The sequence below is a fragment of the Scyliorhinus canicula genome, chromosome 31 (assembly GCF_902713615.1).
Source record: "Scyliorhinus canicula chromosome 31, sScyCan1.1, whole genome shotgun sequence".
NCBI lineage: Eukaryota > Metazoa > Chordata > Chondrichthyes > Carcharhiniformes > Scyliorhinidae > Scyliorhinus > Scyliorhinus canicula.
In genome coordinates this window covers 3,081,647-3,094,078 of record NC_052176.1, presented here as the reverse complement: position 1 = coordinate 3,094,078, position 12,432 = coordinate 3,081,647, and the positions used below count along the sequence as shown (strand labels likewise).

At 50.2% G+C, this 12,432-nt stretch overlaps 1 protein-coding gene across 3 annotated transcripts in view; it reads right to left on the bottom strand.

The window, feature by feature from the left end:
* The window catches only part of si:ch73-40a2.1 (tyrosine-protein kinase receptor UFO), a 48,981-nt gene that overhangs the window by 18,400 nt on the left and 18,149 nt on the right, over positions 1 to 12,432 (bottom strand). The window contains exons 4-6 of one of the 3 annotated variants that reach the window (XM_038787546.1): positions 6,431 to 6,649; positions 3,567 to 3,729; positions 469 to 548 (exon numbers count right to left, since the gene is read on the bottom strand). In XM_038787546.1, coding sequence (XP_038643474.1) covers positions 469 to 548; positions 3,567 to 3,729; positions 6,431 to 6,649 — 462 coding nt within the window. The remainder of the gene's footprint in view (positions 1 to 468; positions 549 to 3,566; positions 3,730 to 6,430; positions 6,650 to 12,432) is intronic. The other 2 variants (XM_038787547.1, XM_038787549.1) reach the window with 2 other exon arrangements.

The window sequence follows — 12,432 nt, the reverse complement described above, 5'->3', positions numbered from 1 at the left end:
CACCTTAAACCTATACCCCCTAGTAATTGACCCCTCTGCCCTGGGGAAAAAGTCCTTCACCGTTGATGGGTCAAAATTCCCTCCTGGACCCGGACAGCACTGTGGGTGCACCTACACCATACGGACGGCAGAGTTTCAAGATGGCTGCTCTCCACCGCCTACTCAAGGGGCAATTAGGAGAAGGCGATAAACGCTGGCCCAGCCAGCGACCCCCCCCCTCATTGTGCATGGCTTGCCCCTGCTCCTGAGCCCCACGTGAACAAATAAAAAAATAAAGAATAAGGGAAGCGAGAGGGAAAAGACAATGACGAATATGAACAGGAATGCGAGATACACCGCGGAAATCAGAAAAGAGAATTACGAAACTTGAAGCAACCCAAAGACTTGGCGTTTGCAAATTGTGTTCAGTTGTAAAAGCCCACTATAATTATTGGCTGATCTATGGCCAATCAGACAAGTGTAACTTACACTGGAGTTCTTCAGGTTTCCTCCTGTACCGTCGTCCTGTATCGAGCGGGACAAGCTGTGATCTGTTCTCCACGTTACACCTGGGAAGCAAACACTGATTTATTGAAGGATCCATCACATAACAACATTGGGCGACACGGTGTTCAGCATCACTGCCTCACAGCGCAAGGTGTTGCTCTGTTTATCTGGCTCTAAATATGGTCGCCTTCCTTAGTCCTGATTATGTTCGCTCTAGAGTCGCCAGGTATCTCTCGATACCGCCACAAGGTTCAAACCCGAATACTGATCAAAGAACCAATGCGCCAGTTAGTTAGTTCACAGTCAATGCTATTTATTTACACACACAGTAATCTCTACTCATGCACAAATACCACAAAGTAAACTATCGCTAACGCTAACGCCTATACTTAACTTCGGGCGCCCACTCAGTCAGAGGAACAATGGCCGTTGTTCGGATCTGAGGCTGTTGGGTGCGAAGGTGTAACAGGAGAACAGCTAAGGTCGTCCGTCTGATGGCGAGCGTTGACCTTGGACTTACTGGCTTCTGGTGCAGCTGATGGACGGGTCTCTCCGCTTCGAGATCCAAGTCCAAGAGAGCGATTCTCTCTCGGGGGCTTCTTCTTATACCCAAGGGGGGTTCGCGTGCTTTTGGGCGGGCCTTGAACTTGGCCCCGCTTAATTGGACCACATCGTGATCATCGTTATCGATCTCGGCCAATAAAGGGGTGGGTGCCGTGATGGCTGGGCGTGTCTTAGGTGGCCGTTGGCCTGGCTTTGTTTGTGTCTTGCTGGCGCCGGGATGTCTGCTATTGTATCGGTTACTTGAAAGTCATTCCTTTGTTCCCGGAGGTGGGTCATCAATATGCTAATTGACCTCCAGTTTCAATCTCGTCTGGGAGTTGCCTCCTCAATACGCATCCAGGCTCTGTGCCTGCCTGCTTTCCTAACATTGTCCATGTTTCCCTATAGTCTTTGCAAACATCCATTTTGTGTTCTGGAAGTGGCCATCCCAGACGTCTGCAAAGGGACCCGGGTTCCATTCCGGCCTCTGGCGACAGTCTGTGCGGAGTCTGCCCGTTCTTTCCCCCCCCCCCCCCCCCCCCCCCCCCCAACCCCGTGTCTGCGTGGGTTTCCTCCGGCTGCTCCGGTTTCCTCCCACAGTCCGAAGATGTGCAGGTTAAGTGGACTGGCCGTGCTGAATCGCCCCTCAGTGTCCCAAGATGTGCAGGTTAGATGGGGTTCCGGGAATATCATGGGGCGGGGGGGGGAAACCTGGGTAGAGTGCTCTTTAGGAGGGTGGGTGCATACTCGATGGGCCGAATGGCCTCCTTCTGCACTGTAGGGATTGTATGAACATGTCTAAATACTCATCTTTACATATCCTTCCTGCTGATAAGAATAGACATACAATTGTGCCAATTTTTTCCACGATACATTTCTAGGTCCATGCGTATTGTAGAAATTCGAGGACGTGAGCCCCGGATGGGTTTTCACATCCATCAACAAAGGAACAAAGACTTCACGGTTATTAGTAGACCTGCAATAGATTTTTTGTTGAATTCAAATTCCACCATCTGCTGTGTGCCTGTGTTCTAATCTGGTGCCTCAGGGTATTACCCTGGGTCTCTGGATGAGCAGTCCAGTAACAGTCCCCCCTACCGCCCAGCCTCTCCTGCGTTACAGAGAATGTCACTGAATCTTCACCACAAGAGACCAGGCCATTCAACTCAAACTCTTCCTGCCCATGTTCACGGAGACAGCTCGGCTCCACCGAAACCCACAGCCATTTCCTAATCTTCCCCTTTCCCTCATGTGTTTATCTTTTAATTGCTCCGTGTTGAGTGGTGAGTTTGACATTCCCAACATTCTTTGGGTGGAGCGCTTTCTCGGGAATTCCCCGGTTCCGAGACACTAATAACACATTGCCTGATGTCTGGCTTTGGGGACGTTGCCACGTTGCAATTGCGCCCTTCTGCCAGTTGTGGTGCTGTAGGACCTCTGGTGGGCACCATGCAGGCCCCACGGCCTGGGGTTGGGTTACAGAGGAACTTCCATGCTCTAAACAACTCTCTCAAATTTCGACACGTTTTACAATGAAAATGGAAAAGGCAGGAAATACTCAGTAGGCAAGACAGTCTCCGGAGAGAAAAACAGAGTTAATATTTCCGGTCAAAATCCTTAATTCCATCAGGCTGCGGGGTACATCAGTGTTACAGTGAGGGGTGTGGGGTACATCAGAGAGTGTTACAGAGAGGGGTGTGGGGTATATCAGTGTTACAGTGAGGGATGTGGGCTATATCAGAGTGTTACAGTGAGGGGTGTGGGGTATATCAGAGTGTTACAGTGAGGGGTGTGGGGTACATCAGAGAGGGTTACAGTGAGGGGTGTAGGGTACATCAGAGAGTATTACAGTGAGGGGTGTGGGGTATATCAGAGAGTGTTACAGTGAGGGGTGTGGGGTATATCAGAGTGTTACAGTGAGGAGTGTGAGGTATATCAGAGAGTGTTACAGTGAGGGGTGTGGGGTATATCAGAGTGTTACAGTGAGGGATGCGGGGTATATCAGCGTGTACAGTGAGGGGTGTGGGGTATATCAGAGTGTTACAGTGAGGGGTGTGAGGTATATCAGAGAGTGTTACAGTGAGGGGTGTGGGGTATATCAGAGAGTGTTACAGTGAGGGGTGTGGGGTATATCAGAGAGTGTTACAGTGAGGGGTGTGGGGTATATCAGAGAGTGTTACAGTGAGGGGTGTGATTATAATAATAATAATAATAATCGCTTATTGTCACAAGTCGGCTTCAATGAAGTTACTGTGAGAAGCCCCTCGTCGCCACATTCCGGCGCCTGTTCGGGGAGGCCGGTACGGGAATTGAACCCGCGCTACTGGCATTGCTGTGCATTGCAAGCGAGCTCTTTACCCCAACTGTGCTAAACCAGCCCCATGTGAGAGATTTAAAATTATTATATGAGAGGGTATTAAAATGAGGAGTTTGACGCCTCCCTTGCTCTCGCCTGTGTTCTTTGTGTTCTTGTTCAGTCACGTCGCCCCCCCCCCCCCCCCCCCCCCCCCCCCCCCGAGAACGGGTTTAATTCTTACTTGTTTCGGGTTTTCATTCCCCAACTGATAAGGACCCCAATGATGAGCACGGCCACCAGTAGTGCACCCCCGATAGCTGCCAGTATCGCCCCCGTCTCTGTCGCTCCGCTGTCGTCCTTCTCTGACGCCAAGTTTCTGGTCGTGAGGAATGGATTGCTGGTCTCTGTCGGATACAAAGACGAGAAACGTCAGGAGAGGACGGGAGGATGGGCAATACAACTGCTCACCCTACAGCGCAGAATCACAGCGCTCCCAATTACCTGGCCACCCAAACCATGCGCCCAATTTGAATTTTAAATAATTAGATTAATCCGACACCCTAAGCAGGGTTAACTCCTCCTCATCATGCGCCAGGCTCAGTTCAATACAGTGTGAAGTGGTGCACCGGGCACACATGACGATGGCGAGGATGAGCAAGATTTTTCGGGGTGGAAGATAGATGTGCAAGGGTGTGCGGGAAACCATGTCCACATGTCTTGGCCATGCCCGAAGCTGAGAGGGTTTTGCTCAAGCAATGTCCAGGGTGCTGGACACGCGGGTGGTGCCGAGTCCGGAGGTGGCGATCTTTGGAGTGTCAGAAGACCCGGGAGTTCAGGGAAATGAAATGAAATGAAAATCGCTTATTGTCACGAGTAGGCTTCAATGAAGTTACTATGAATAGCCCCTAGTCGCCACATTCCGGCGCCTGTCCGGGGAGGCTGGTACGGGAATCGAACCGTGCTGCTGGCCTGCCTTGGTCTGCTTTAAAAGCCAGCGATTTAGCCCAGTGAGCTAAACCAGAAAGAGGCCAACCTTTTGACCTTTGCCTCCCTAGTAGCCCGGAGACGGATTTTATTAATGTGGAGGGACTCGAAGCCCCCGAGTGTGGAGACCCTGGTCAGTGACATGGCTGGGTTTCTCAAGCTGGAGATAATAAAGTTTGCCTTCAGAGGGTCTACGCTGGGGCTCTCTCGGAGGTGGCAGCCGTTCGTCGACTTTCTCGGGGGGAAAATTAAAATGTCAACAGAAGCAGCAATCCGAAGGGGAGGGGGGTAGGTGCAATATGGTTGAGGGATGTATAGAAGGGGTTGGGTGGCAAATGTCTTTTTTTTACCACACTGATGTTTATGTTGTTATTATTGCATTTGTCATAAAAAATTTTGCAAATACTTCAAGAAAAATATTTTTTAAAAATAATGAGATGAACACATTGAATGGAGGTCTCCTCGGGTATGGGGAGGTGTATGGTTCTTCTCTGTAGAGAAAGATCCCGGGACAGGAGGTGCCAATGCCAGATTTGCAGATGGCACCCCAATAGGTGGGACAGTAATTTGCAATGAGGATTTTAGAGATGGATGTGGATAGGTTGGGTGAGCGGGCCAGATGGAGTTTTACCTGGACAGGGGCAAAGTTGTTAATTTTGGTCGTAAAAATGGAAAGGCAACTTATTATCTAAATGGGAGAGAAACTTTAGGGTGTCTCAGTGCAGAGGGATCTGAGCATCCTCACATATAAACCACAGCATGGAGGTGCAGCATGTAATAAGGAAGGTAAATGGTATTTTGGCCTTTCAAGGAATAGAGTATAAAAATAGGCAAGTGTTCTTGCAACTGTATGTCATAATATACATCTATGTATGTAATGGAGTGTAGACAGGCAGTGATTGACACACAGGATGACCACAGAACACAGCAGCCAATCACCAGACAGGACACTACCACTATAACACCAGAGGGCACTAGGTTTCCCGCTCTCTCGGGATCCAGCCTCTAAGACAGTCAGAGCTCGTGAGCTATACCAGTGCATACACCATGCGGTAGCTAGTAAGTCTGGTCAGGCTAGTACTAGGGCTCCAGTCAAGTCAGCATAGTGTCAACCCACGGTTGAACATGTACAGTAGTTAAGACGTTAAATAAAATCGTGTTGCATCTTATCAAGTGTTTGGAGGTCTGTCTCTCGCTACACTGCATCAAGTGCAGTCCACGTCGACCCAGCCAGCCCAACGCTGTACACGGCATTCCCGTACCAGCCTCCCCGAACAGACGCCGGAATGTGGCGACTAGGGGCTTTTCACAGTAACTTCATTTGAAGCCTACTTGTGACAATAAGCGACTTTCGTTTCATTTCATTTGTGAGGCCGCACCTGGAGTGTTGTGCACAGTTTTGGTCTCCTTATTTGAGGAGGGATGAGGTGGCATTGGAGGCAGTTCAGAGGAGGGTCACTAGATTGATTCCAGAGACGAGGGGATTGTCGTCCGAGGAGAGATTGAACAGTTTAGGCCGACACTCTCGAGAGTTTAGAAGAATGAGTGGAGATTAAATCGAGGTGCACAAGATGATAAAAGGTGTGGATAAAGTAGACGCGGAGCGGATGCTTCCTCTTGTGGGGCATTCTGGAACGAGAGGTCACAGTTTTAGATAAGAGGTGGCAGATTTAAAAGGGCGAGGAGAAGGAACTACTTCTCCCAAAGGGTCTGTGGAATTCGCTGTCCCAGAGTGTGGTGGATGCTGGGACAGTGAGGACATTTAAGGAGGAAATAGACGGACTTTTAATTGGTGATGGGTTGAAGGGTTACAGCAGGATGGTGGAGTTGATGCCAAGGGGAGGTCAGACGCAATTGAATTGGATGGTGGAGCGAGTTTTTGTGATCTGGAAGGGAGGTGGGAGCAGATTCGTTGAGCCACGGCTGACATCTGATTGGTCCCTTGGTGATCAAAGTATGTAAAAGATAGTTTAGCGATAACTACAAAATAAACGAGTGACGTGGCGCAGCGAGATCAGTAGCAGCAGGACACGAAATGTGCATTAAAGCATCTCTCCCCACTCGCCAACCTTTATCCGCCTTTAAACTCTCACCATGACAAAGTGTCCGCATGGCATGTACCTGGTCTGCATGGTTCGCATTGAGGACCCCGTTGGACATTGACACAACACATCTTACCAATGGCGATGCAAGAAGACGATGGAGCGTGCGCCTCAGTCCTGTTGTAACCGCTCAAACATGGGCAGGAGACAGAGGCCTCGGCTTCAGAGTGGCTGTTGGCAGGGCATTTGGTGCAGGTTCCCTGCCCCACCTCGTCCTTGAAGTATCCAATTTTACAGGCTGAGAGGGGCACAGGACAAATGAATAAAGTGTAAGCGTCAGATCAAATTCAAAGAAGGATTGAGGGAGCCACTTTCATTTGTATTTAGATTTATTGTCACGTGTACCGAGGTACAGTGAAAAGGAGGGGGGGGGGGGGGCACGTAAGCACAGTGGTTAGCACTGCTGCTACACAGCGCCGGGGACCCGGGCTCGATTCCCGGCTTGGGGCACTGTGCGGAGTCTGCACGTTCTCCCCGTGTCTGCGTGGGTTTGTTCCGGGTGCTCCGGTTTCCTCCCACAAGTCCCGAAAGACGCGCTGTTAGAACATAGAACATTACAGCGCAGTGTGGGCCCTTCGGCCCTCGATGTTGCGCCGACCTGTGAAACCATCTGAAGCCTATCTGACCTACACTATTCCATTTTCATCCATATGTCTATCCAGTGACCACTTAAATGCCCTTAAAGTTGGCGAGTCTACTACTGTTGCAGGCAGGGCGTTCCACACCCCTACTACTCTCTGAGTAAAGAAACTGCCTCTGACATCTGTTCTATATCTACCACCCCTCAATTTAAAGCTACGTCCCCTCGTGTTGGTCATCACCATCCGAGGAAAGAGACTCTCACTGTCCACCCTATCTGATCCTCTGACTATCTTGTATGTTAGGTAATTTGGACATTCAGAATTCAGAATTCTCCCTCCGTGTACCCGAACAGGCACCAGAATTGGATGGTATGAAAATCTGAGGTTTAAAGTCGGGCACTAGCTAATGACATCTTTCCACGAGTTGCTCAACCACTTCCACATTACTGTCAGTCAAAGTCCCTAAATGATAACTTGTTTAGACTGGCGTCCAATGTGTGTTGAAATCCAGTATTCACGATGCAGATAATGTCAAAAACAGCCCTCCCACAGTCTGCTACTGAGATTGGTTCGTACACAAACTCTGTTATCATACCCCGACCACACTGACGTATAAAATGAGACTGTAATAATATAATAATCTTTATTAGTGTCGCAAGTAGGCTTACATTAACACTGCAATGAAGTTAGCGGGCAGCATGGTAGCATGGTGGTTAGCAAAAATGCTTCACAGCTCCAGGGTCCCAGGTTCGATTCCCGGCTGGGTCACTGTCTGTGCGGAGTCTGCACGTCCTCCCCGTGTGTGCGTGGGTTTCCTCCGGGTGCTCCGGTTTCCTCCCACAGTCCAAAGATGTGCGGGTTAGGTGGATTGGCCATGCTAAATTGCCCGTAGTGTCCTAAAAAGTAAGGTGAGGGGAGGGAGGGAGGAAGGGGAGGGGGGGGGTTGTTGGATTACGGGTATAGGGTGGATACATGGGTTTGAGTAGGGTGATCATTGCTCGGCACAACATCGAGGACCGAAGGGCCTGTTCTGTGCTGTACTGTTCTATGTTCTATGTTCTATCTAAGTTACTGTGAAAATCCCCTCGTCGCCACACTTGGCGCCTGTTCGGGTAGACGGAGGGAGAATTCAGAATGTCCAATTCACCTAACAGCACGTCTTTCGGGGACTTGTGGGAGGAAACCGGAGTGCCCGGAGGAAACCCACGCAGACACGGGGGGTGGAACGTGCAGACTCTGCACAGACAGTGACTCAAGCCGGGAACCGAACCCAGGACCCTGGCGCTGTGAAGCAACAGTGCTAATCACTGTCTACCGTGCTATCAACCTCCACCGTGAATATGCTCAACAACTGAGCAGCCAGAGACCTCGACAGTGGAGATCCCAAAGGTTTACCGCCTTTTGAGGGAAGAGATTTCTCCCGATCTCCTTCCTAAGTGACAGATCCCGTATTCTGAGTCTGCGATCCCAAGTCCCAGGCCTCCCAGACAGGGAAAAGCCCTCCCAGCAGGAAAAAGCCTGTTGAGAGCGTTGCACATCTCAATTAGATCACCTTGCCTTCTGCTAAACCCTAGGATATTCCGGCCGAATCTACTCAATCTTTCAAAGGACAATTTGCTCGGCCCAGGAACCAGTTCAGTCAACCTTCATTCCACCCCCAAGATCCCGTCCATTCCAAGGTACGGAAACCAGAATTGCACACTGTCCTCAGGGTGTGGTCTCGCCAAGGCTCTACACTCTGTGGAGAAACCTCAGTGATAGGACATGTTCCAGAGTGCATGACATTGTCACGGTTAGAAACAACATAGATAATTGTCCACATCGTGATATTGAGTAATGGAGAGAGATTTGCACCATTTTGATTGTCTTAGGAAGTCCCAAAGGCCTACACAGCCAATCAAGTACTTTCTCTTGACGTGTCGCCTCTATAGCATTATTGGAAAACATCGCAGCCAATCTGTGCACAGTAACCTCCCACAAACACCAAGGAGATGAACGACCAGACCATAGAAACATAGATTTTACAGTGCAGAAGGAGGCCATTCGGCCCATCGAGTCTGCACCGGCTCTTGGAAAGAGCACCCTATCCCTGTAACCCCACCTAACCTTTTGGACACCAAGGGGCAATTTAGCGCAGCCAATCCACCGAACCTGCACATTCTTTGGACTGTGGGAGGAAACCGGAGCACCCGGAGGAAACCCACGCGCACAAGGGGGGAGAACGCGCAGACTCCGCACAGACGGTGACCCAAGCCGGGAATCGAACCCGCTTCCCCGGGGCTGTGAGGCAGCAGTGCTAACCACTGCGCCGCCTTGCCGCCCAGTTAATCGGTTCCCGGTGTGGCGTGAGGTCAACCAGGGCACCATGAGGATTCCTCTTTTCAAAATAGCAACTGTGAAATCTTTGGCATCCACCGAAGAGGGCTGATGGGAGGGTCCCGAGTTAAACATCTCATTGGTACTACACCTGAGATTATGTCCTCGAGTTTCTGTAGTGGGACTTGGACCCCTTGAACTACTAACTCGGAAGCGCGAGAGAGGTGTCGGCCAGCTGATACTTTATAACATGCCCATGATCCGCCTCGCTCCAGCTGCGCAGATTAAAAGTCTGTCCTCAAATTCTTTTACGGTGACACCAGACTTAGTTTTGACAATCTGGTCGATAATAGAAACAAGGGAAGAGACAGAAGGAGTGAAGGAGTTTCGCAGTTGGGTCTTGGTGGTTAGTGAGTCAGTGTGACTGCACTCAGTCACAGTCAGGAGGAACCAGCGCCTGCAGAGAAAATTCAATGTGGTCTCATTAAGGCCTTGTTAATCTAAGTGGAGAGTTCATGCACGCTAGTTGTCAGCACACATCCCGGATTCACGAACGTCATCCATTTCAACACTGCCCCAAACCCAACCTCCACCTGAAAAACCCTCCGTCGATTCAGACCCGTGAACTGAATCAAACATCAGGCTCCAGAAAGACTATATTTTTCATTCTTGCCTTCTGTGTAACAGAGACAGCAGACTGAGCAACGGGAGTGGGTGGAGAGGACACACCCTGGCTTTGAGGCATAAAAAAAAACATCCTTTCGAGTCATGCAGTCCTAGAGTTTTTAAGAGCACAGAAAGAGGCCCTTCAGCCCATCCTGTCTGTGCTAGCCATCGAGCACCTATCTATTCTAATTCCATTTAGAACATAGAAAATACAGCACAGAACAGGCCCTTCGGCCCACGATGCTGTGCCGAACTTTTGTCCGAGATTAAAAACAAATTAATCTACACCCCATCATTCTACCGTAATCCATGTACGTATCCAATAGCCGCTTGAAGGTCCCTAATGTTTCCGACTCAACTACTTCCACAGGCAGTGCATTCCATGCCCCCACTACTCTCCGGGTAAAGAACCTACCTCTGACATCCCCCTATTCACCTTAAATTCATGCCCCCCTGTAATGGTTTGTTCCACCTGGCAAAAAAGTCTCTGACTGTCTACTCTATCTATTCCCCTTATCATAGATCATAGAATTTACAGTGCAGAAGGAGGCCATTCGGCCCATCGAGTCTGCACCGGCTCCTGGAAAGAGCACCCTACCCAAGGTTAACACCTCCACCCTATCCCCATAACCCAGTAACCCCACCCAACACTAAGGGACACTAAGGGCAATTTATCACGGACAATCCACCTAACCTGCACATCTTTGGACTGTGGGAGGAAACCGGAGCGCCCGGAGGAAACCCACGCAGACACGGGGAGGATGTGCAGACTCCGCACAGACAGTGACCCAAGCCGGAATCGAACCTGGGACCCTGCAGCTGTGAAGCGATTGTGCTATCCACAATGCTACCGTGCTGCCCAAACCTCATCTTATAAACCTCTATCAAGTCGCCCCTCATAGAACATAGAACAGTACAGCACAGAACAGGCCCTTCGGCTCTCGATGTTGTGCCGAGCAATGATCACCCCTACTCAAACCCACGTATCCACCCTATACCCGTAACCCAACAACCCCCCCCTTAACCTTACTTGTTTTTTAGGACACTACGGGCAATTTAGCATGGCCAATCCACCTAACCCGCACATCTTTGGACTGTGGGAGGAAACCGGAGCACCCGGAGGAAACCCACGCACACACGGGGAGGACGTGCAGACTCCGCACAGACAGTGACCCAGCCGGGAATCGAACTTGGGACCCTGGAGCTGAGAAGCATTTATGCTAACCACCATGCTACCCTGCTGCCGTTCTCCGTTCTAATGAGAAAAGGCCTAGCACCCTCAACCTTTCCTCGTAAGACCTACCCTCCATTCCAGGCAACATCCTGGTAAATCTCCTTTGCACCTTTTCCAAAGCTTCCACGTCCTTCCTCAAATGAGGCGACCAGAACTGCACGCAGTACTCCAAACCTGGCCTGACCAAGGTTTTGTACAGCTGCATCATCACCTCGCGGCTCTTAAATTCAATCCCTTAAATTCAAGTCCCAGCACTTGGCCCGTAGCCTTGGCCGCTGTGGCGTTTCATCTGAAATGCTTCTTAAATGGCGTGAGGGTTCCCGTCCCCCCCACCATCCTTTACCGGCAGCGACCTCATGGTGAGAAAGGTTCCCCCCCCCACTTACCGTAAATCTATGCCCCCTGGATATTGACCCTTCTGCTAAGGGGAAAGATCTCTTCCTCTCCCCCCCCTATTTATGCCCCTCATAATTTACACACCGCAATTAATTTTACCCCCCCCCCGCCACCCCCTGCCCCCCTCAAGCCTTCCTTTCTCCAAGGAGAACAATACCAGTCTATGCCAGTCTCGCTTGATAGCTGAAACGCTCCAGCCCGGGAAACATTCTGGTGAATCACGTCTGCACACTCTCTAGTGCGTTCACGTCTTCCCTCGTGTGGCGACCAGAACTGCGCACAGTGCTCCAACTGGGGCCAAACCAGCGCCTCATACAGCTCCCGTCATAACTGCCCTGCTCTTCTCTTCAATGCCTCGGCTAATGAAGGCAAGTATTCCATTTGCCTTCTTAACCACTTTATCTGCCTGTACTGCCATCTTCAGCTTCCATACACATGCACATCAAGGTCCCTCTGATCCGAGCGTCCTGTAACTCATTGTTTATTATCTTGCCCCATTAGTCCTCCCAAAGTACATCATCGCTTTTCAGGGTTAATATCCATTTGCCACTGCTGTACCCATCTGACCAGACCGTCTACATTGCCCACTAATCCAAGGCCTACTTGCTCCATTCAAAATGTTGAATGTTAATACTGGGGATAGGAAACATTTCCATTTCAGGCATTCTTAACAGTAATAAACACTCCCAGGACAGGTAAAGCACGGGGTTAGATACAGAGTAAAGCTCCCTCTACACTGTCCCCATCAAACATTCCCAGGACAGGTACAGCACGGGGTTAGATACAGAGTAAAGCTCCCTCTACACTGTCCCCATCAAACACTCCCAG